The sequence below is a fragment of the Lonchura striata genome, chromosome 13 (genome assembly GCF_046129695.1).
Source record: "Lonchura striata isolate bLonStr1 chromosome 13, bLonStr1.mat, whole genome shotgun sequence".
Taxonomy (NCBI): Eukaryota; Metazoa; Chordata; class Aves; order Passeriformes; family Estrildidae; genus Lonchura; species Lonchura striata.
The window spans coordinates 7,708,958-7,734,537 of record NC_134615.1 but is presented as its reverse complement, the minus strand read 5'-3'; the positions used below and the strand labels follow the sequence as shown (position 1 = coordinate 7,734,537).

Here is a 25,580-nt window from a genome sequence, read left to right as displayed (position 1 = left end):
AACCATAAAAAGTTAAATATCAAATAAAGGAGGTTAAGCATAGGCAAGAAACAATTTAACAACTTGCATGGGCTGTTACCTCAGAAGCACTCTGTCCTCTTTCAAATGTTAGGTAGTTTACTTCCATCAACGACAAAATCTGGACAAAAAAATTAGAGAGAACCAATGTAACTCCACTTATAGAGGAATCTACTGACTGAAACACAAATTAGCTGACAACCTTATAATTAGTGACAGAATATGACTGAGCAGATTAGAAGTACCCATTTACAAGTTCATGCTCTATCCCACAGAGTGTATTCCTGCTGCTGGAGTTAAAATGGGACTTTTCTTCCTCAGAGTAAAACACACATTTTCTCTTTAATAGTGAAACCCCCTTAGCAATGAAAATCTCCACCTCTGTGGTGTTGCATCAGAAGGAAATCAGGCTGGAAGACAAAGAGGAATACCTTGGAATTCAATGCACACTGTAGGGAAGTCTCTTTCATCCGGTTCTGAATTTCTGGGTTTGCCCCATTTTGCAAGAGCACTTCAATGATCCCTTGATAGCCCCAGCGAGCAGCGATGTGGAGAGGAGTGTCTCCCTTCTCATTGCCAAGATCCAGTCTGCAGGAATGCACATCATAGTACACCAAAGCCTTGACACACTGGGAAGAAAAGGAAAGCTATCAATAAATTATAGTGTTGGGTCTCAGTTCAGACAACAGGCACAATCCTAAAAGGTTTGTTTTTATTGCTACTTATGTAACCCATTACCTAAAGATAAGGCTTTAGTGGTTCAGTGTCATTAAATAAAGAGTTAAACAACTACATTGCAAAGCACTGCTATCTTTAATGTGAAGTCATATTAAAAATTGCTGTGAACTACCAAATAAAGTCCTCATTTAGAGCATTAAACAATTTAGCCTTCAAATATTTTTATTTACTTTTAAAAATATGTAAGTCTAGTGCTGATTTGCATCAGTTTAATTCCATTGCATTAGAATGCCCATTTGGTTTGTTACAAAACAATTACTTACATCCTCATGACCGTAAGTGCAGGCTAAATGAAGTGGAGTATTTCCATTATTGTCCTGAACATCAGTACTTGCCTTGTAGTGCAATAAGAGCAGCTTAAAAGAAAAACAAAAGTAGACATTTAAGTAGCTAAAAAATTAATGTACAAACAATTATTGCTCTGCAGATTCCTTTAGGGTTCTGGCATGATGATGAAGCACTTCATAAGACATTAGCTCTGCCTCCCATTTCAGACACCACCTTCTTGGCAGTGCAGCACTGCTTGTGCCCTACCCTGAGAATCAAAAAGTCTCTTATTACATATTCAGAATTTAATTGAAAAAAATGAATTCTCTACTGCAGCAAACACTGCAGTACATTCACTACATGATCTACCTCACATTTCAAGAGCCTATGCAAGTGAAGACACAACTTTATTTCAAAAATGCTAACTGAAAATATCACATATATTAAATTCAAGTAGACAATAATTACTGTAGTTACACAATCTATCTTAAACACAGTGTGAAGCATTTAACTCAGCCCAGTGACTGCAGTGGTATTTGTACTATGTATTGGACATCTGTGTTAATAAAGTGGATGAATTATTAGGTATGCAGAGCTGCCAGCTGGTTATTTCCAATGGCTGAAAACCTTGCAGTAGAAGAAAAAATAAACTGTCTTGGAGACTACAATGATGAAAGATCCTCCATTCTGACAGCTTACACAGTTTTGGTAGAAGTTCCCCAGAAGATCTAAATGACAGCAACAGTAGAAGAGCTTAGTAAGAAGCATGTATTTATTATTTAGGTTAGGTGTTGTGCTTACTGTAACATTCTGATATCCCTTCTGACAGGCGAGGTGAAGGGGAGTTGAACCGTGGTAATCTGTGGCATTGACAATGGCTCCTTTGGCTACCAGTAAATCCACTAATGAAGTCTGACCTTGGAAAATAAGCATTCAAAGAAAGGTGTAAACTTTGCACAAGAACACTGCTACTTTTCAAATTCAAACAGTGACTATAAACCAAGATACCCTGCATTTCTGCACACTATGTTTCCATATACTGCATATTCACAGCCTTAGTATTTGGGGTTTTTTTGTGGCAGATATTTCAAGGTCAAAGCCCCATAAAATAACCTCCAGCTAAAAGCAAGCTAGATTTGTATCCTACAAGTAATAAAAGAAAATATTTGGATTAAATATAATAAAAAAGGAAATTATAAATACGAAACCACCCACTAAGAAAATAATACAACTTCTAATAAAAGGAAAATTAATTGCATAATGAACGTTACAATGCAGGTGTCACAGATCTACAATGCATAACCAGCTGCAGGAAAGAGAAAAGTTGTTTCTCAATCTGCCAGTCCTTTAAAAAAAGACTGATTTCTAAGGATATATCTTTATTTTTTCAAAGCTGAAGAAAGCACCGCTGTGGTAACCACTATGGCAAACGTAGAGTCAACAACCAAAGATTAACTCAGCCATAAGAAACTGAGCTTAAAAGAATATACAACAACTTCAGTCTGTGCTCAGATAGAAACAGCAAAGTTTCAATAGCAAAAAAGCAATACAACAACTTAATGCAGAATTCAAACTTCAATAAAAGATGGGAAACAGGCTGACATAAAGACACAAAAGCAAAAGGAGGAGGAAACACCAGTGAAGCCCACTCACCACAAATAGCAGCTATATGAAGAGGAGTATATCCACGGTCATCTCGGGAAAAGGGGGTGATAATGGAAGGGTCATTCAGTTTCCTTTAAAACACAATGTTTGAAAACAGCTTAATTACCCAGGTGGTGGTAGGAAGGAGGAGAAAAGGAAAAGCTGCCAAGGATGGCAAAAAACTGATTTTGGAACTTTTTATCCTTTTACATTGACAAATTATTCCATACAGAACTTTACATTTTGTTAAGAGAAGTGAGTTAGTCCCAGATCTTTAAGTTTGATTCAAGAGAACAAGCACCATGTTTACCAAAGCTCACACAGGCTCCATCACAGAAGGGTGGGTTCCAAAGGATTCTGTATGTTCCCAATATTTCTTCTGTTTTTCCAACCACACACACCCACACTCTCTCTACTATATTCCAAAGTGCACCCAAATTCCCCTAGAACAAAAAGCAGCATACTTCCTGAAGCAAATCTTAGATAAAGGCTTCTATACAGCTTTGTCTGCATTTGTGGGGTGAAGAGTGCTCACCCAGAAACCAGCTTCTCGCATTTGTCACAGTAACACAGCGGGTGACACATTTTCTGTACAGTGTCCTTATCACTGTCACCTTGACTCAGCAGCCGCTCCACTTCCTCCTGATCACCTGAAGCAATATGCTACAAAAAAACAGGAGAGAATGAGAAACCAATATAAAAGACCTCCTTTTAAGACAAAAAAGCCAAGAGTAATTTACTGAAGCACAAAATAAAAATAATCTATAATGAAAGACGTAGTCAAGCATTAGAAAGCAGAAATGAACAATGTCACAGCACAAAACCCCCTAATGGGCATTCAGTATTAAAAAGAAACTGTTCTTGGCTTACTTCACTTTCTATAAAAAAATTAAAACAATTCCTATTGTCCTCTTTAGACTCAATCATGAAATTGAGCTCCCTCTGTGCAAAGACGTGTCTATAAAATTACTAAGTCTCCAGCCATAAGCTGTGAACACATATAATTAGGAGCTCTGCTTTGTGTCCTTGTATAGGCAAAATTCTTTTAGAATGACAGTATGAGATTAACAGATAATATGAAGTAGCTGTCAGGTGACTACATTTAAATAATTTCCAAAAACTCTTCCAATTTCAAGTACTAAAAGTTGTGAGACATAAGCAGTATCACATCTGTGATTTAAATGGGCCACACAATACCAACAGCAGTAGCATTTCATCCTCATTTGCTTCTATATGTCATATAACATGTACTGAAATTCATAAGATTATATTATGTTAGCAAGGCTTTGGCACAGAAATGTACTCGATTGAAAAGACAGAGTAGATTTTAGCATCTACTAAAACACATTTCACAGTAGTAATGTAATTCACCCTTCATTACTTTCCAGAAAACTTCAGAAAAGAGGCATATAAACTTGAAATGTGCAAATACATACATATTCTGCCATAAGAGTTATTAACCTTAAACAAGCAGTCTATTGGTGCAGCAGACATCTGGGACAACAAGTTCATCCTTTGTCTTAAGAGCAGCTTGTCACACAGACTCTCAGATTCCTGAAAATAAAGCAGATAGATTGATTATTTATACAGTCATCTACAGACAAAAGTGCAGAACCCTAACAGTGGAATTAACTTTAAAGAATACTAAACACTTATTTACTGTGTATGAATTATCAGACACACGGGAAATCTGAATCAGTTTCACTTTTAAGATTTTGAGCCATAAAAAACTGGGCACCCATAGAAATAATTAGATGTTCACCAGAAAATTCCTTTACTGAAATTCACTGTTAATTAACATTAATGAAATTATGGCGGTACCATCTAAAAAATAAAACAGCAAAACTAGAAAATATGTATCAAAGACAGAATGAACTGTAAGAGGTACAACACAGCTTTCTCAAGAGGAGAAATTAAGGCAAATTCACATAAAACACATCTACCGATGACCACTATAAAAGATGACCCAGATACAACTCTGACTCAAAGAATTCTGAATGCTCTGCTGCTGGCTGAAAAATAGAAGATTGCACCAGGCAAAGCATTGCTCTGCAGCAGATCTATCTGTGTAGATTTCCTACTTGGTTTGAGCTAAGCAGATACAGCTCCAACCCTTCCATCAGCACTTAGAGACAGCTGAAGATACACTTCAGGAAGCACTAAAGAATATAAATGCCTCCAAAGCCAGGTGAAAATTATTAAGTGGAGTTAGATTCTGAGACAGCAGCACTGACCCTCCCATGAAATAAAACAAAAACCTACGGAAAACACTTTCTAAGAATGCAAATGGAAACTTTTGCATGTGGTTGGTTCTGATCCACAGCTGCTTATGGCTGGCAGTGGTGCTGTTGTAGGATAATGGCTCTCCAGAAATGGAAAGACTTCAGCATCCATGAAACAGAAAACCACTGCATTAAAGACACACACCCATGTATCAGGCAAACTTCAACAGTTTAGGATCTGGGCTATGGCTTTTGCAATTAAAGTCTGTCAAGACCAGATGTAAATGAGTAAAACCAGTCTGACTCCACTCTTACATTAGTAAATCAGCATGAAATTTGAGCCCCATTAACTGCAAATGAACAACATTGGTTGATTCAGACTTTCTAGAAATTAAGACTATTCATGTTTCAAAATCAATACAGATGCCTTTCATAAAGCTGTCCAAAAAACCCTTAAGAGTGCAGCAAATAAGGTCATTAAAAACATGTTTGTGAGATCTGGAGATGAAAGCTCTTCTCTGTACTTCACAGGATTTAGATACACGAAGGTGACAAATATTCACCAATCTTTTCAAATCTCTGTACTTTAGCTAACAATACCCAAGCATATATTCTCAGAATTACAAGACATAAAACACTAGTCTCCTTGGATAGATTCTTCACTAGGAACAGGAATAACTTCCCTAAGAAATATTTGATCAAAAAATTAACTGCTAGTACAAGTTCCTAATGTCTAATCAGAATTTCTAGTGTAGATGCTCACAGACAGCTTTATACTTGCACTGTGGAGAATCTAAGTAACCATTAGCAAGAACTAATGTAGTTTTAGAACTGCTCCTTCCACAGTGTGTGTCTTCAAGAGAAGTGTTCTCCAACTGGAATCATTCTTTTAAGAGAGTCACATGAGACAGAAACCCTAATGTAGCAATATTATATATTTATTATACAAATCAGAATAAAAAAAGCCCAGGTGAAACCATGTATCTTTAATAGTGAAATATGGAATGATGAGAATAAGATAGTCACTGAAGGATTAAGCAAGTTTGGGCCTTCAAAGTCAGAAATTACTTGTACCAGCTTTACTTAAAGCCCAAGAACTTCTACTTCTTTTAAAAAGAGATTGCTTGGAGTGAGACTTCCAAGTATGTTAAGAGTATGTTGTTTAGAAAATACACACCCAAACATTAATGGCCTTTTTATCTAATACAACAGTGTATAGAAAAAGAAAGTAGTTATACTTATGAGAGTGTACCTTTGTAATGATCTACCCCAAGTGATTCTCACAGATTACAGCTGAGGACTTGGAGGAAACACAGGTGGCAGAAGCCAAGAAAGGAACTCTTGAACACAAACTAAGGCTAATAAAGTGTTTGGTGAGGAAGGGGGAGCAGGGATCATTTCCCCATCTCAAGCTCTTCCCACACATGAAACAAAATGCTGCCTATTCCCTCATGGCTGGCTCTGACTCCCTGTTTTCTTATACCTCACCTGAACCCTCTGAACTTCAGAGCTTTACTACACAGTAGCTGTGCATAGGAATGAGCTAGTATCCAGCACTTATTAACAGGAATTCTACTTGAGTCATGTTGACCGTTCAGAAAATAAAATTGACTCTCTCATACCTTACAGGCTCCTCTCTTCCCCACAAAGTGTCTCACAAGGACTTGCATGACCTTGGGTGGAGGGATTTGGCAAGAATGTCCTGCGTGCAATTCACTTACTGACAGAAGGGTGAGAATGTGCCCATTATCCCTCAGGGTACATTAGTCCCCTCCTGAGTTTCTTTCTGGAGTAATCTTCATTAGGGATTGGACAGCAGCATTACTCAGCTGCCAGAAGCTCCATCTGAAGCCAGCTATAAAATTAAGCATAACCACATAAGGGGCTGAATGAAGCCCTAGGGCACAACAATGCTCCTGCTCATTTCAATCCCACACCCACTTCCAGTACAATCTGGAGAAGGAAATCATAGGGCAGCAATATGACAGCTGCTGCTGCTTCAAAGTTCATCCCCTTTACCAGAGATTAAAGCAAATATCTCAACTGGCAACTTTCTGAAGTGAAAACTATGCTCCTCCACCTCCTCACTATCCTTTTTCCATTTCCACTTCAGTCTCTTTTCATAGTGTGCCACCTTCTCCTGCCCAGGAGAAAAGGGTGATCTGGCTGTTTCCTTTCCAGCTGTGTTAAGGGCAAGTTGTCCCTCACTTCATCCTCAGGGTTCTGCTGCCTTCCAGCCAGGCTGACTCCAAGGAAAGGCAATGCAAGAGGACTTTGTGTTACACATTCACCCTAAAGAGATAAAGTTCTCTAGGTCTGGAGCTGATCCAGCTGAAGTATGGGCAGAAAGACTAATGGGTTGCTCTTCTCATGGTGAAAACACTGAATTTCTCATTTAGACTTCTCAAATATATAGTTTATCTTTTAAGACAGGTGCCTCCCAAAGAACTATATTACCTTAATGGAAGTGGCACTTAAGTTACAACATTTGAATGCAATCCCAGTATAATAGCTGCTGTCCTTAACTACACCAAGACAGGTAGGATCAGGCATTTAATAGGAAATGGTCTTTATTCTAGAAATGTAAGAGCAGAATATTCTATCATAGTTTGCTGGCATTGTTGTAGAAGACAATTCTACTTTGGTTTCAGTTTTCTTTCAGAGCCCCAGAATTGCTCTTTGTATATCGATTGTGGAGGACATCCAAGTGACTGCAGGAATTAAAGTCATATAGCAGGTTGTTTCTTTTAAACTAAGATTTTTATTTTTTTTTTAATTTAATTCAATTACAGGCAAGAAATACCACTCTTTTTTGCACAATATGAAAGTGTTGGTTACTTTTTTGTGGTTTTTTTTTTTTTTTTTTTTTTTTTTTTTGTTGTGTGTACAAAACAAACTTGCACAAGTTCAAGGAAAAATCCCAGAAAAAGACCAAACCAAAAATAGCAAGAGGCCAGAATGTTGCATTAAGTGCTCCTTAAGACTGTGCCCCAGGTTGTCCCATCCCAAGCCCTGCACACTGAACCATTGTTCTGGCCCCTGCAGTTAGACTCCAGGGCTTTGCAGTTGGGCAGACTGAGACACATTGAATTCACACTGGTTCCATGTTCACTCCTTTTGATGTCCGCATCAGCTCAGGAAAACCTAGTTTTACAATAGTAGAAAATTTTACAGAAGTGGTAAGATTAGATTTCTTGACTAAATAATCTACAAAGTTCTTAAATTATAGAAGTCTCTAAAGTCACATCAGCATTGCCCTTGACTGGCCTGCAGGGATGTGACCAGACTGACAGCAGGTCTAGTTGCCCAGTAGGAAATCTCTCATGTAGCCACAGATTTCCTGCCCCTGCTAGGTCAGAGATCCCAAGAGCCACACTGACCTTCAAGAGCACCTTATTACAGCCCTGCACCCCCCTTCAGTAAGCCATCAACTCAGTGCAGCACTGTAACCCACACTGCAAACACATGGAATTCTTCCAGTATGAAGATTCACTGAATAATTCTAAATGACACTGCTATCTCCATTCTGCTAACACAGCTAAGCTTTTATAATTACACAAAAATTTAAGCTGTGCCTGCTCCCAAGTACTGCACTGCTTTCACAATCATGGTAGAGTACAAACAGGAGATAAACATACTGGAGACTCGGCTGTAGAAAATGGTGCTGTCATTTTTCCTCCAACCATACACAGAGGCAGATTTGACATTTAAGTACTTCCTCAAGAAGTATGCAATGAACAAAAATACTGGCACATAGTTAGGACTTCATTCTAATAAATTATGTAAATTTAGTGTTTGCTTCAGGTAGTTACCGCTACTCATTTTTTTAAGTGAAAAAAAGGAAATTCTTATGGTAGTTATTTGTATCCTCTGGCTGGATTTGCACCCACAGTGGTACTACAAGTAGGCATTTGACAGAGTTTAAGAGTAGCTTACTGTTGATCTGTCAGAGAGGTTGCCTTGCCGGATGTATTCTATTGCAGCCTCAATGGAGGTCAGGCAGTAGCCCAGCTCATCCTTCACTGAGCTGCAGAGCCTGAAGTTCTTTATGTAACTCAAGTTGGCCATCCTGGAAAGAAAAAAGTTAAAGTTATGAACCACTGAAAATAAGACACTAGCATGGCATATTGCAGCTCATCTTAGGCAATCCAGGCAGACAAAAGGGTGAGCTGGGAAAAAACTTCTAAAAAACCTGTTAGGCCAGCAACATGGCTGTTCTGTGCTTGTAGAGTGATCAGATCTCTACTTATCTCATATATTCAATGAAGAGTTATCAATTGGACAGAAGGAATAGAAGGATGAGATAAGGACAATAATGGGAGATCAACATCTTTGAAGTGAGTGAAGCAGTGTTTCCAGCACCATAAGCACCACAGTGACAGCTACAAGTTAAAGACCAAATGCTGATCTTACATATCCAGGATAGAACAGAACTGAGAATCAGTTCATGTACAGCTGAAAGGTTTATATAGACTTTTACTGAAAATGAGGAGACACAATAGCACAAGCTAGCAGGAAGTAATTAAATATTCACATCTAGATTCTGTGTAAGAAATGAACCAAATCTTGATAAAAATACATAAAGGTGTCACAGCTCCTGGCGTAGAAGAGAACCACTCTGTGAAGGCTGTAATGACACACAGATTTCGTTGAGAGATGGCCTCCTATTACAACCTTTTTCTAGGCTGAGAATCAAAACAAAGGCATGGTCCTGATAGCTCCTTTGTTTAGTTACACATATAACACAGCTTTGCTATTTGTCCTGTAAAACATTTTCTGCATTTCAACAGGCCCTCTTACACTTTCAGAAAGTTATAACTGTATGTTCAGAAACATGTGTCCCTATAGCAGCACTACACAAGATGGTAGGAGGGAGTTCTATATAGCTAAAACAGTTACATACCAGTTTGGGATTTCTGTTTTTACAAGCAGATACAGCAACACAGAGAGAAGATCATCTGCACACATGGTTTCCATGTTAACTAAAAAAACAATTCACATTTAGTATTAGTCACGCAATGGCTCAAATCAAGAGCAATAACTCTATAAAGTTCTGCCTCTTAAGACTAAGGGCCAGCTATTAGTAGAGAATGCATGGAGAGACCAGGGCAGGCAGCCAAATGTTCTCCATCTCTCACTGAAATAGTCTGCCAGGAGCCAACACACAGATGCAGTCTGTGCAGTACACACTGCAATATTTGACTAGCATCCCTCCCTTCCCATGCAGCAAGAGCCAGGGCAGTAGCTCAAGATTTCTGAAATTCTTGAGGGCAAAGACTAGTCTCAAAGTTGGTACCCCATTTTTCCACAAGCCAGCAGTCTTCCTAGAGAAAAGAAGAGATGAAGTAGGGAAAGCATAAGTTCAGCTGTGCAACTCTATTTGTCTTGTAGAAGTATTTTGTCTTTTCAAGCTAGATAAAATAAGTGCCAGGTTAAGAGGACTGTGCTTTGGTATCACAGAATCTGCAATCCACCTTTGCAGCAGAATCAGCAGAATCTGCAGCACCTTTGTTTGGCCCCAGGCATCTTTTGCATTTTGCAGAAGATGCATCTCAAGAGTTACCAATTTCAAGATGTCAAGGGGAGCATGGACAAATACACAAGAACAAACCAGCAGCAATCTCCAGGGTTTCAAATGGATCACCCTCAGGGTCCTGGCAGATGTGAGCTTCCTACATGTCCAAGCTAAAACATACACAAGCTAACCCAGTGCCCCACCTCAGCCCACAGGAACCAGTGCTGACACATCTACCTTATTCCCCCTTCCCTTCTGCTCTGTTCAGAGACCTTATAGACCCCAGCTCAACTGTGTTTGATCCCCAAGAGCTATCCATATACACTGAAGTGCTTCGTGTGTGCTGCTTAAGTTGAAAATTATAAATTGACTAATTACTGACCTCTTTGGCTTGGAGACTGCATAATAATTTGTACAACTTTACGCAGACAAAGTAGCTTCTGTTGAGGGGAAGTGCATTTGTTCAACTGACCCAGTTCCCGCTTTGCACGTGGTATATTAAAACTTCAAAATAATTAGAAAGGAATGATTAGCATACAGAGTTCCTCTGCAGGATATCCAAAGCCCAAGTTTTAACTTATTCAGAGCTGAATTGAAAAATGGTTCCAAAATATTCCCACTTCTACTACAAGTACACCTGCATTTCTGTATCCTGTAGATGGCTTAAAAACAAAAAAGTAAAGGAATCAACCATCAAGACAAAGATTGTCCTCATATGACACTTGCAAAGCTTTGACTCTACATCTCAAATTAAAGTATAAAAAAATTTGCTAGTGTCAGAAGGAAAACACTTTTTGGCTGGCATTATCCTATTTCAAACAGGATCTTGGTGACTCTTCAAGAATCCAGTCATCTCTCTCACCTGAACTCGGGCTTCACTCCAATGTCTTTTTGCTGCAGGTCTTGAAGGCTCCTCGTGATTTTATTAAAATCAGCATCCTAATTAATAGAAAGGCAACAGGTTTTTTAAATGCCTTAGATAAACATCACTAGTATAGAGCAATCAAGGAAACTTACCTCACTTGCCTCAATTGTCCCCACATATTTGAAGACTAGGTCATAAATAGCATGATGGATATACATCTGTAGGGAAAAAAAAAAGAGTATTTTAGGCATGAAAAGGAGAATTAAAAAGCTTGCTATTTATTTTCCTTCATTTCAGATGCTTACTTCAACTGCTTGTTTGATCAGATTCATCTGCTCTTCTTGCTTTGCAAGCATCTTCTAGAAAAGCAAAGCCATAAACAGCAAGAGAAAGTCAGATAATTTATTGCTTAAGTAACACTGTGCTATGTATTTAGGGGAGTAAGTCTTTACCAAGTGCGAATCTCTCAAAAGATACTGCAGACATTTGGTATAAAGTGCATTGACAGAATCCTAGGAGAGATAAAAGATAAAAGCCATCAGATTCAGGTTAATGGGACTTGAAGAAACAAAGCTTAAATAAGTAATTTAAGTCTTCCCTGTCTCAAAAGTGTACAGTTTGGTAAGAGTTTTAGCAATAATAATTGCATTTACTAAACAGTTAAGAGAGTGAAATTCTTAAATGTGAATTACCACTTCTCCCTCCTCCCCTTTCACAACTCTAGGCTACTCTGACACAGAAAAGCTCAGTAAGGCAAAGATAACAGCACCAGTGAGGCTAATTATATTTAGCAAATTAGACATCAGGAAGGAGGATACTGACTATGTAGTGGCGGAGGCTTTTCCTTTCATGTTCTTTAAATGTTCTATAGAAAGATCCTATGTATTTATCAAATCTCTCACAGTGCCTTCCCAAGAACTCTCTAACATCTTCGATGTTTTTAAGAGAATAGGAGTTTGATGAAGCTGTAGATTCACCTAAAATAAAAGCCAAGAATTAACACATAGACTTACTATATAGTATGCATGGTAAAATACATTTTCTCCTTACATATACAGCCAGCTTGTGTGCACTGAAACATGAACTCAGCTCACTGCACCTTTAACTAGAGGTATTGCCTTTAATTAAAAGACTTCAATGCATCACATTTGAGCAGGCTCCTCTGCTTTTTATGTCAAGTGTTTATTTGGAATAGCTAAATCAGATTTCACTTATTTTTTTACACTGGGATAATTTATTACCACATGCACTCAGCTTATGAGTTGTGTAAGTCAAGCTCAAAGCAGAAGAAAAGCATCTTACAGTGTTGACAGAGTGACCATGCAGGAAGTCAGGGTGCTTTCAGTGAACTGCAAAAATCCCATCATGGACTTTTACATAAGCTATTCTTTATTTAGACATGCTTTCTCTGAATGGGAGAGCAAAGTTAAATGAAGGAACAATAAAGCAAAGCCACTTTTCTTCTGACTAAAACAACTGAAACCCTCAATTAGAAAGGATGCTGTTTTTCCAAAAATTATTTCTAGGCAAATCTTTCATCTTCAGCCAAAGGCAGGCAGCTGATAAGAAGCTTAAATAATTATTTTCAAATTATTTTTGAAATTAGAAACTCCTACACTTCTGAAAGACTATGATATGACTATATTCAGTAATGTCTATAAAGAATATCACATGAATAATTTTTAAGATATACATTAATACTTACAGAATTTAAGGCTATATGAATGGCAGCTGTTTTTTTTTTTTCTAAAGCCTTCCATACTTCCCTCACAGTACTACTTTCACACTACCCTAGTACTAACTTCTCTTTGCATTCACTTGTTTCAAATATTTTTATTTATTTAGGAAGACTAATGTTTTTACTTCAGAAAAAGCTGAAGCTTCTAAGCTTCTTAAGGAGCTTCTGTTCTTAATTAGTAAACATAGATTGTCATACAAGTTCACAAGAACATGCTGTTAACATTCACAGTATTGACTGTAGTTTTGAAAAGAGTGTTACAGCCTTCAGGAGCACTTTCAGTGCAGGACAAAAATTGAGACATTCAACTTCATAAGTTGGGCCATCAGGAGGTTGGTACCTAACTCTGCCACCCAATCTCTATCCCTCTATAAAGTGATCATGAAAGAATGTAAAGATCATGAAAGAATGTACCTCTCCAGTTATCGATGCATCCACCTTGCATCTCAAGACACACATGATCACATTTATGATTAAATCCCTTTTTTAAGCAGTCAGCACTAAACTGAGTATTCCACAGATAATTCTTAATACTACAGGATTTATATCCCAGTCTCAGCACTAGTTTTGCTGGGAGCAACTTGGTGTTTCTCTGCAGCAGCACACCAATATTTGTCCCAGCAAATTCATGAATGCCAATAGCTTCTAACCAAGCCAACACTTTCCAGAATGAACACATTTATTCAGCACATCAAACACCAAATTGCTCACTGTGCAAACGCAGCCACCAAACTGACACCAATACATACTTGAGCTTTCTGTTTTTTCCAGAGGATGAGCTATGCACAATATACTAAAGCTTTCTTCTTTTTCATTGTAAAATGTTTCCTCAAAGAGAACAGGTACAGAGAGAGTGCAATTAAAACCAGCTCCTAGAATGATGAGGTTTCCTTGGATGAAGATCTCCTGAAACAACACAGAGCAGATCAGGTATGAAACTCTGCCAGAAAAAAAGGTTCTCTGGCTTCTGCCTCGCATAGTTACATTTCCATGGGGAAGAAGAGAAACTTGCAAGGCAAGAAAGAGCCAAATTGGTGAAATTTCACATTTTCACGCTGTGTTGACACTGAAACAAAGGCTCCTTCATTGTGTAGTAGCTGGCTGAACCTTGCTTACAGCCACTTCTTTTACAAGTCTACTGCTGGACGAGGTTTCAGACAATAACCAAGGTCTTGTTTGCAGATTTTAGAGAACTTTTAGTAGAAAGAAAATTTAAAAAACCCAACAGCTTAAGATCAGTACTTAATCCCAGTCTCAGAAAAATACCCCACACCTTGTGTGTATTTCTCACATCTGGGTTTTCTTTTCCCAGCAACTCCAGTGAGGACATCTGGAGCAGGAAAATCCTGATGACAGCCTACAAACTATCTCTAGTGCAAGCTGTATGCCCTAGCTGTCAGACTGTACTGCAAAATTACAAATGAAAAACCTGGGATCCTATGCAGTGTCAGCCCTACTTGCCCTGTCTGTAACCATTAGTTCACACAATCAGTCAGCAGCAGCAGTGAATCACTTACTGGAGTGTCCCCAAGCTACATTCAGATATCAAACAGAAATACCTTTCCATTTAAGGTTTGAAAATTTTCTTCCAGTGGCTTCAGAACATAAGATTCAAACTGGCAGGTAGAAAGACTGTTGCTTGAAAGGCTTCCTTTGCATGGAACTAGCACCTAAAAAAAGTTAAATCATGCTTAAGAGAGAAATGCTGTGTATTGCCAGCTATATATCAATACCTTTCATCCTTATGAGGCAAGCAATTAAATTGGGCTTTTAAATATTTACAGTAAACATACAGGAATTATAGGTGCTTTTATTTAAAAAAGGAGAGGTTATAACTAGACACACAGTCTGATAATTAACCCAGAAATTTCACTTAGTAACTTATCTGAAAAAGGCTGACAGATGCAACTGAAGCAAACAGCACTAAGTAAATTAAATCTTTAGTTACGTGGCACCAGTAACAAATAACTTAAAATTACAACAGATGACTTAAAATAAGACAGCTAATAAAAAAGTGAAGTTTATATTCAAACTCAAAAATCCATCAGAAAGAAAAAGCTCTAAGATAAATATCTTGGGTTTAGACCAACAGATGAGCAATTTGGGACAAATTCTTAATTAGAAAGAAACAAATTTTATCATCAGGTGACAATAACCTCCATGTTTAATGGAGTCTCTATGCACTTAATTGTGAATTACAATTAATTGCAAAATACTCAGATTAGTAAATATTAAGGACTGGAGTTTTTATTCCAGGTCAGTTTAATAGCTTTATTTTGCTACGTAAAATGCTGTCAAATGAGTAACTGCTTGTCCACCAGGCATCTCAAAAGGTCAATCCCATTTAAGTTATAAACTTGTGAGAGAATATCTAACTTCAGCTCATAGAAAAGAAAATAAATTCCTGTAGAGTTTAGAAACACCAAACCTAGCTTTTTACTACCTTGTGATATATCAAGAGGTCCATATTAGTAAGTAGCGTGCAACTTCAACTAAAAATTGTTCTGCTTCATTTCCAAATTTTGTAAGCTTGAAATAATCTTTACATGTTTCATAGCAGACGTGATATAAATTCAAATAGCTACTATTTACTAAGCAGCTTTTAAATATTACTTTTTCATACTTACAATACCATGGAGTTCTGCAACTTTGCTGCATAGATCAGGACGTCGCTTCTGAATGGCCAAATAAAAGGGATTTTTCAAGATATCTTCATCATACATAGCCATATGGACTTCAGATATTCCAAAGATATGTTCTAAAATACATATGGAGAATGGTTGATGTATCACACTTGTATCCGTTAAAAGACAATATTTGGGAATGCCTAGGGGCAGTCTGATTCTCCTTATCCAAACAGAAAAAGTAATTTCAGGTCTTGATGTAAGTAGCCAATGGCACTGCTTAATTACTAACTACAGTTACCTAGAAGTTATTCAGACAGAATATTTTTCATTATTATACATTTCCAATCACACAGTTATCCTCAATGTTTCCTTAGGCCTTCCAGGTGTTGGGGTCTAACTATGAATATTAGAGAGGAGAAGTTAAGATCAAAATTATTACCACTTTGATATACAAACTAACTTCTGTTGAGATCTAAAGCCAAGAGACAAATTAACAGCTTTTCCACAGCAGATTCTACTGCACCATGGGACATAGACGCTTTTGTACTGAGCTCATGTAAGTCTTAAAACTCACCTGTAAAAGGATTACTCACACACACCAATGAGACACCCAGACAGTGTAACAGAAACCCCCGTGTAAGGCAATCCTCAACTTTCCAGGGAGGTACACGAAGGAGATATGAATATCCGTGATATAATTAAAAAGCCACCATGAAATTTATCATAATTTGTGGTCATCTCTACTCCCATGAAAAGAGTCTCAGTGATTTGAGGTCAGGCTGCTAAGAAACATTTGGCTAAACAGAGCAAAAGAGCAACTGGAGAGTCAAAGTCCAGCCTGTAAACATTGGAAATGCTATCACTAGGTGTCACAGTGCCCTGGAGAAAATGATCCCTAAGGAATCAGACCTTTACCTACTTGCTTCCTCAATTCCAATTCTCTGTAACACATCATACACAAGGGCAGAAAAAACTCTAACAGGTCCCTCCTGGAATAATTTCAGAATTATTTTTTTAAACAAGAATAGAGATTAACAGGCATACAAATGCTTAAATAACAAGCTTATTCTATCTATCCCGTCATGCAGGTTTCCTTAGTACTCAACAGAAGTTGTAGGATTTCAGCAAGAAAAGATGAGCACAGCTATAGACTTTAATTTGAGCACACCACCCTTACACAATCAGTATCCCCCTGTTTCCTCAAATGCAGAATTATTCCTAGCACATCATTTGCTCAGTGTGAGCTCACAGTATGGCAGTTCAAGGGGGTGGAAAAACATACACCAAATTCCCATGGATTCCAGATAGCCTTTGAGTTTCAGCCATGTTATTAGCTGATCTACAGCCTGACCAAGCTGGGCTCTGGTCCCTCCCCTGATCAGGCACAAGCAGAGCTTCCTTAGGGAGTTAAACACAACCAGTTAAAGTACACATAATTTCCACTATAAAGGTATCACCAGTTACCTACAGCTTGGACAATCCCAGCCTGAAGCACTGAAGTCTGGCAGTGGCATGTATGTGCCTCAAGCAGCTTTCCTGCACAATTCCAGACAAAATGGTCCCTCTGCATTCAAAGCATCCAGTAACACCAAGAGCTTCTATGAAAGACTACTTAGCCAGTGCTCCCATACCAGCACAGCTATGCAGTTTGCTAACACAGTGAGGAAGAAAATGTTTGCTCATTGTCACCTTCACAACACCAACCAAGTTGAGTAATTAAAGACTTTGAACCTAGAAAAAGTCCAGCTTAACATGGACTCAACATGAGCCAGCCATCTGCATTTGAAGCCCCAAAATCAACCATGTCCTGGGCTTATCTGCGTGGGCAGCAGGTCAAGGGAGGGGGATCTGTCCCTCTGCCCCACTCAGGTGAGACCCCTCAGCAGAGCTGCCTCCAGGCCTGGGGTCTGAGCACAAGGACATGGAGCTGCTGCAGCAAGTCCAGAGGAGGGGCACAAAGATGCTCCAAGGGCTGGAGGCCCTCTGCTCTAGAGACAGGCTGAGAAAGGTGGGGGGTTCAGCCTGGAGGAGAAAAGGCTCCAGGGTGACCTTATTACACACTCAAGTACCTAAACAGGCTGCAGAGACACTTCAGACAAGGACCTCAAGTGACAGGACAAGGGAAAGAGATTCCCACTAAAAAAAGATGGATTTGTACTAAACATACAGAAGAAATTCTTCCCTGGGAGGGTGCTGAGGCCCTGGCACAGAAGCTGTGGCTGCCCCATCCCTGGAAGTGTCCAAGGCTAGGCTGGACAGCTCTGGCACAAAGTGTCCTTGCCCACAGCCAGGGGTGGAACGAAATGTGCTTCAAAGCACCTTCCAACCCAGGCTAACCAATTCTATAATCCCTGATCTGTCCTACCACAACATCTGGATGATCACCAGTAATTCCACCAGATGAGAACTATAAAGATCTCTTGGCAGGTAGCTGCAATCCAAGTCCAAGCTGTGGGCTCCTTCTTCAGCCAGTGCAGAGGGAAGAGAAGAGGTAGCACAAGCCCTGTGGCAGGTCTGCTGCAGGAGCACAGGTATCTCTGCTGATCCACGCAACAGCGGGGCTGAGACACACCTCCACGGGCAGGACTAGTTAGCTGCAGAAAACCCTGCCTGAACACCTGGCTAGGCCACAATTCCAAGTAAGTCATAATGACAGCAGCTTGCAGTCCAAACATGATTCAGTGACAAATTAGTATATATAACTAAAAACAATTTAGTGTAAGTCAAGCACCAAGCAGGGCTGTAAGAACATATACATGTAACCTGCAAAATAATTTGCCACAGCAAGACTTGAGAGTCCTACATGTTTTGTTTTGTTTTTTTTTTATGGCTTTGGATGTTCCTGTCCTCATCACAGCAGATAAACTGACTGGAGCAGAGACTGAAGTAAGAAAGGAAAAGGAGCCCTGTAAGCAGAATCCAATCCATGGAAGGCAGTGATGTTTATAACCAAGAAACTGCATGAAGCAGGCAATGATTTTTTTTTTCCCCACAGGTGGATCAAGCTTTCAGTCAAGGGCATTTTTTCCCACATCTAAGAAGTAGGCCTTAACTGAAGAAAACAGGCTCAGGTTACAGGTCAGGAACACTTTCCAAAAGGAACAGGAAGCACATGGTTTAGATTGCTTGGCACAGCTATCAAATCTCTCATGTTGTAAATCTCCAAGAACGTGTCAGACAAACCTCCACTAGAAGTGACAGTGGACATAGCAAAGCTGGGAGGGTGGATGACATGGTCTTTTGAGACACTTTCCAGATCAAGATTTCATTAATGCAGTTGTCCCACTGAGGCAGTTTCATCTGCCTTGAGTTTGGTGAATTCATGTATCTGTCCAAGCAGCAGAGGATCTGACTGCTGAGATCTTCCCCAAGACAGCGATGGAGAAGCTGTTAACACACCACACACTGTCAGGGTGAAAAAGCACATTGACACAAGGAGGCAACCAAGCATCAGACTGTAGTGCTAAAACTGCAGAGCACAAATGTCTCCAACAGCTTTATTGCCAGTCTTTCAGCTTAATGAATCTTCAAGTCCAAAAACTTCTTTCCATAACAGGAGGGGAAGATAACACATATCATAAATCCTCCTCATAAAAAAAAAAAAACAAAAAAAAAAAAAAACAAAAAAAAAAAAACCACAACCAACTGAAATTTAAAGTAACACTTCATTCCCTGGCATAAAAGGTATAAAAAATTTATCTGAGGAGGAGGGAGGAGAAGCTCCCACAGAAAGCTTGCTGTCTGTCTGACAGACCTCTTAAAATACTATCTGCACCTGAAAAAACAGTATGAGCAATTGGAGTATTTTAAGAATCATTACTGATGGACCATCATAGGGAGCACTTGAAAGTATAATCTTCAGTGTCCAGTTCATGAGTTACACACCACAAGTAACTATGTGCAGCCACACATTCTTAGCTGCAGCTACTGATTCTTTCACTGCAAAACTGATAGGGCTGAATCACAGTGGGAACGCCAGCAAGGAGTGAAAATAAACTGCATTCAGACATTGAATCCTGGTATTTCAGTTACTGTAATGCACCTAAGGTGCCACAGAGGTGCTCCACCCCAGGAAGGAAGGTAAATTTCTAGTTCACACGGGTGTTTGTCACCCTCCCTGAGCACAGCAGATGGGAGCTCTGCATGGCTCCCCAAATGCATGTTCCTGCACAGCAGGAAACAACCCCCACTGGCCACACTGGTACTGTTTTGAGAATCACAACTCTCAATTTCCTTCCCTTTCCCTCTCCCTTACCCCTGCAGCTGTTCAGTGTCTCGTTAGGCATTAGGTATCACATCTGATTAAAAGGAAGACATGAGAAACAACAGGTGGAATACTTATTACCTAAAACAGTTTAGCTACTGCATTCACTTAGCTCTCCATCACTTTCCCATAGCATTCTCCAGAGCACTAGAAGTGTGGATGTAGAAGCAATTTAAGTTATCAAAAAAAAAAACAAACCAAAGGAATTTAGTCTACAGATTCTAGAGAAGACATTAAAGCTTCCCCAAAGCTCAGGCATTTTTGAGATTAAGTCAATTTCTTTCCACCCCAGAAGTTAAATGCATCTGAAAATATTGGCTAATACATTGCTATAATTCTAGGGACACATTAGAATTCTCCATTAAGAGTCTGTTGGCAGAACACAACATCCAGCTTCAACCTAATTTAACTTGGGGGTGACACAGACTTGTTCTTCTAGCTGCACCTTGGACAGCTTTAGCTTGTAAAGCTTTAGCTTTACAGTGAAAACAGAAAATGCACAAAGCCTTATATACATTACCACAACTGATTAATGCCTAACAGAATGCTCATTAAAAACTATCATCAGCTATATTCACTATGAAGTTTACCAAATTCTATCATGCTTAGCAGTAAAGCAATTCTCAAGCACTAATGTTATGTAAAAGGTTTAAACATAATCACTTCAGTGTATGGCTTCATGCCTGTAAACACAAAAATAGCTCAAATTGCTGGAAGAACAGAAGCTAGCTGGATCAGACAATCTAATAAGCATTATGTTACAGTTTAAAAAAAAACAAAAAACTATATTCATAATCTTACAACAGACTAATCCTGTCTATATCAAAAGCAGAGTGATAATTCTAACAATATAACTATGGTACAAAGGACAGCTCAAGTGAAAAACATGGAACCTAAGCATGTCACTGTTTTCTGTAAGACACTGGAAACAAGGCCTAATTACAATTGGTAGTGAAAACAGTGAATAGGAATAAATCCTGACAGTTCATTTTCTCATTGATGGCATTTTCCTTTAGAGATGGACAAATGAGGAACCTTTTCCACAGCTTGCAGGTTTCAGTTCCTTTTAGGAAATACTTTGAAATTTGGACAAACAGCCATGAAAGTGCATGATGACATTGCATTTGCATTGTTACTTAGCAGTTACCTCCTGTCCACATTCAACTTGTACAACTACTTACTCAAACCTTAGCCTCATCATCTTCTGAACATCCTGCTACATCTCTACTAAAGACTAATCAAAACATTCTGCAGAGAAAACATCTTTCAGAACATCATGAGAGATGGTGTATACAAACACTACATAGTCAATGCTGAGCAGCATAACATTCTGTGTTTTCACCATGGCATTTTAATAATAATTTAGCAGAACAAAGTAAAAACAGCTACCAAAGTCAGTAAAAATTATTAGCCAAGTTCAGTAACCTCAGTTGTCTCCAGGATGGCAAGTTAGAATGTTACACTGGGATACTAACAGCAATTACCTCAGTGTGCTCCCCACACAAATCCAGCTTCAAGGGAGCAGAATGCCAAGTTCCCCAAATCCTTCAGCACCAGATCCATTAGCGTGACAAGAAGCATAAATTCACTCAATTTTATTTTACCAATATTGTCAAGTTTCATGGGATAATATCAGCTTCACTTTAGCTCCCAATAGCTACAACAGGAACACTAAGGCTTAGTAACCTGATATTTGCTGAAGTGCTCAAAATAATAAGTGAGGAACACCTCATTACTCAACTAAAGGATTTTTATCTCAGAGTACCAGATAAATACACATACAAACTTTATCAGAAATGTATCATTCTAGCAAACTGCACAGCTCCACACACAAAAAAAAAAAGTAAAAGGAAGCAATTCTAAGTTAAGGGGCTTTTTTTAATAGGTGTGCTTTCTGCACACACCTTAAGAGCACCACTTGTTAGGAGGAACAGCCAAAGGTAAGCATATCTTAGAGCTCTTTACAAGCAAACAGGAATCTAACAGTGGAATTTAAACAGACTCAGTCCAAAATCTCAAGTTACCACTCCAGTTCTTGTTTTACAGCACTATTACTCATTGGTTACTCTGCTTCTGGGCAAAAGTTACAATCTGAACTTTAGCCCTACATCAGAACTCACTTCAAAGTAAAAACAGAAGATTATTTCTTTTTCTGAGCATTTAAAAACTCTAAAGGATGAGTGTTGAGCATCCTATGAAAAACACCTGACATATTCCAGTACACCTCACTCACCATGAGGGAATAAATAAGTACATCTATTACTACCCCTTCTAGATTCAGATTCACCTTGTACTGACTTCTGTGAAATGGAAGTATGCAAGAGTAGCACCTTGAATTATCAGATTATAGAGTGGTGAGTGGTAAATTCACATCAGTCAGCTCAAGGCTTACAAGCAACCAGTAAAAAACTAAGCTTTACCATCCCAGAACATCAGCCTGACAGCAATAGAACAGAGTCTGGGGTCATGATCACTCCAGGAAGATACTAATTTCTCTCAGCATCTCCCTTCCAGGCACACATTTCTTCCAATGAAGGGTTAAGGGCTGACACAAAATCTCACGGCTTGGGTTTTGCCTCTACCCAACACCTCCCAAGCCTTTTCCAAGCCTGGCAGCTCTGGCCCTGCTACCATTGCTCCATATCCTTGGACAGGCATCCCCCAGAGCCTGCAGCAGTAGTGAGCACACAGGGCTGTACCAGATCTTTGTGCAGCTTCTTATGAGCCCCACCTCCAACTCCAGAGCTCAGCTCACTCAGGAGAAATGGTGAGAAGGTTCACCTTTTATATTTTAGCAGTGCATTTACACTATTGTTTGATGTGAGCACATCCTTACATGTCCTAGACTTGGGGGCTTGAGTCTCCCCCATCACTTGTTCCTTTCCTCCAGAGGAAGCACATTTCCATACATGTGGATCCTTCAACAGCCAAGCTTCCCACCTCTACCCAGTTACTTCAACATATTCAAACACATCTTGCTTGTCATCAGCCAAGCATCAGGAACAAACTGCATTCTCTTTTCACAACCGGGTAGACACAAGATTTCCAATTCTCACAGGTTTAGAAATCCACCAGAATGGCTTCAAAGAAGTTTCACTCCTTGGCTTGCCACTACTGAAGCTGCATTACACTCTCTGATGGGCAGCCCTGAGTTACTCCAAGCAAGCCCCCAGAAAGTGTAAGTGCTGTTCAGTGAACCATCGACAGTTACAAGGAACATTTAGAGGGAGACCATTAACAGCAAACACAAAGTTCCCACAACAGCTTCTCAACAGCATCAAACAAGGATGCTTCCTTCAAATACCAGGGAGCTGTATTTAAGGTCACCTCCCCCTCAGGCTCTCAGAGGTTTCTGCACTTTGGTACTTCACACCCCTTCTTTGGAGGGGAGCAGGGGGTTAAAATTCTTACGGAGTTGAAATACACAGAGGTTTCCTGAAGCCAAATCTTTTCATTCATTTAGGCAGCAGCGCAAGGGTAAGAAGGCTGGAAAACAATTCAGCAGGTAAGCTCTAAGGCAAAATAAATTATTTTAACTACTACTGGTGTTACAATTACCACCCAATGCAACATGTAACAGCCAAAACTAATTAAGAGCTTTCTGGAAGTAAACATCATGATACAGAAATATCAGTCTAATATTCCCCTACAATATAAATTTAGATTCTTCCTATGGATTAAATGCTCTCACCACTACATACAAGCAAAAACCAAATCACAGAAGTCAAAGAATTCACAATTTATCAGTGATCAGGGAGAGGGAAGGAGTTGATGTCACATTTCAGTTTCACTGTATTTCATCCTTACTTCTTCATCTCTTAGTGGCTTCAAACTTTGCCAAGCCATAGCAGTGTACAGACCAAACTTAGTACATGAGCTTACTCTAAAAGCAAGTCCCTCAGACAAGGCTTACCAATTATTAAAGCAAAACAAAACTGCATTTGCCTATATGCTACTTTAAAGTATTAAAATGAGGCTATAACATTTAATTAGTGATGTTCAAGATACATCATAGAATACTTTGCAAACACTGTTAAGAGTACTGCACAGGAAGAATACAATCGTTAACATCTACTGCAAGAAAGTCTTGCCACAGAACCAGGAAATATATTTTTTCTACTACTCTTTATGCTGCTTCCTAAGTCAGTTCTAAGGATTTTTACCTCCATCCTAATAGTTTTCCCAGGACAGTATTTTGGCTAGACAGCATCTTGTTTGAAAGCAGTATCAAGATATGAATTTTCACAACATCGTACCTGACTGACAAACAACTGAATTTTAAGAGTTCCCATAATCTAAGCAAGTTGTATAACTGCATGCAGCTGAACTTAAATTAGAAGTAATCTAAATAACAGGCTCTTCCCATACGACACACCTAAAGATGTATTTAGGCATTACCTGATACAGATTATGATTGCTGCTACCTTCAGGTTTAAATAGTCACACTTCTGAATCGATCCTCCCTACCTCTCCTTCCCAGACACATTTGCAGAAGTGGTTTCTAGATTCTCGCATAACTTCAGTACTCTGTGGCAAAATTTAAAAATAGCTAAAACAGACACACAAATATGCATAATTTAGTCAGCAATAAGCTTAACACTTATGTCACATAGTACTCCAGCTTCAAACCCAGAGCTAATCCTTTTTCCACCTGACAATGATTAGGCAATTACAAGACTTCACTTACAATCAGATCAAAATCATCCTGTGTTTCTTTATTCCTACAAAGAAACAGGCATGACTGATTTGCTTCTTCTAGGCTACCAACATGCAAATTAACAGAGCTACTCATCTTAGCTGGCAGTAATTTGATAACCTACACAAAGTTAAGAGACCATTTCTTCCACAGGTAGCAAGCAGCCTGCAGCAGAAGCTGCACAGGTTTTGGAACTAGGGCCAAAAAGCAAGATAAAACATAAACAAAAAAAACCCGGTCAGTGGAGTCCAAGCTACCAAAATCTAGAAAGAGGAACATAGGCTAGACAAGACTCTTCAAGCTGGGCTCAGCAGCAGAAAGCCAGTCTGCCTGGACTCTGTTCCTCTTAGTAAATTATCTTGCTCATAACACACACTGCCCTGCAAAGGCAGTGATAAAAGATAAGAGAATGGGTCACGCTCCTCTTGTGGGACTCCTGTGGCTTCACAGCTTTTTCAGGCTACTGTAGCATCACAAAAACCACTCAGCTCCCCACAAACGCTGGGCCATGAGTGGTAGTGTATGTTGTGACAAGCAAGCTCTCCAGAAGCCCACTTCAGCAGAAACACCAGGTGCTAGAGGCAGCAGAGCTCAGGTCACCGAGCGGCACTCGCATCACCTCCATCCCGCTGGCCGCACACACGAGCACGGCCTGGTGCCCGTCGGCGCTCACGTGCTGTACCCAGCACCGTGCCGAGGGCAGCCGCTGGAGCACGGCTTCTGACAGCGTGTTTCCTGCCCTCCTGATGTGCCACGGCCTGACTGAGCCAAGTGCGGGTGCCCCGGCCCGCACGCCGGCCCTTCCTCCGGGTGACAGCAGCAGCGAGCTCCCTCCCCAGCCGGGTGCCGGCGCGTCTGAACACACGGGACAGCCGGGCCCGGGCAAGCCCGACCCGCCACGCATCGTGGCGTTCACTGGGGCGAGGAGCGGCCCGGCCGCGGTCCGCACGGCGCGACCCCGCCGAAGGCCGAGCGGGCACGGCCCC

At 39.7% G+C, this 25,580-nt stretch overlaps 1 protein-coding gene across 5 annotated transcripts in view; it reads right to left on the bottom strand.

The window, feature by feature from the left end:
- ANKRD27 (ankyrin repeat domain 27) overlaps nt 1-25,580 on the bottom strand; it is a 54,494-nt gene that overhangs the window by 16,721 nt on the left and 12,193 nt on the right. For 4 of the 5 annotated variants that reach the window (XM_021540895.2, XM_021540916.2, XM_077786295.1 and 1 more), the window contains exons 2-19: nt 15,635-15,765; nt 14,567-14,677; nt 13,757-13,913; nt 12,092-12,246; nt 11,722-11,781; nt 11,575-11,628; nt 11,422-11,487; nt 11,267-11,343; nt 10,787-10,908; nt 9,793-9,871; nt 8,826-8,958; nt 4,129-4,221; nt 3,203-3,330; nt 2,677-2,759; nt 1,825-1,940; nt 1,020-1,112; nt 450-647; nt 80-139 (exon numbers count right to left, since the gene is read on the bottom strand). In XM_021540895.2, coding sequence (XP_021396570.2) covers nt 80-139; nt 450-647; nt 1,020-1,112; nt 1,825-1,940; nt 2,677-2,759; nt 3,203-3,330; nt 4,129-4,221; nt 8,826-8,958; nt 9,793-9,871; nt 10,787-10,908; nt 11,267-11,343; nt 11,422-11,487; nt 11,575-11,628; nt 11,722-11,781; nt 12,092-12,246; nt 13,757-13,913; nt 14,567-14,677; nt 15,635-15,736 — 1,887 coding nt within the window. In that variant the 5' untranslated portion in view covers nt 15,737-15,765. Of the gene's footprint in view, nt 1-79; nt 140-449; nt 648-1,019; nt 1,113-1,824; nt 1,941-2,676; nt 2,760-3,202; nt 3,331-4,128; nt 4,222-8,825; nt 8,959-9,792; nt 9,872-10,786; nt 10,909-11,266; nt 11,344-11,421; nt 11,488-11,574; nt 11,629-11,721; nt 11,782-12,091; nt 12,247-13,756; nt 13,914-14,566; nt 14,678-15,634; nt 15,766-25,580 lie in introns of those variants that run through there. The other variant, XM_021540922.3, reaches the window with a different exon arrangement.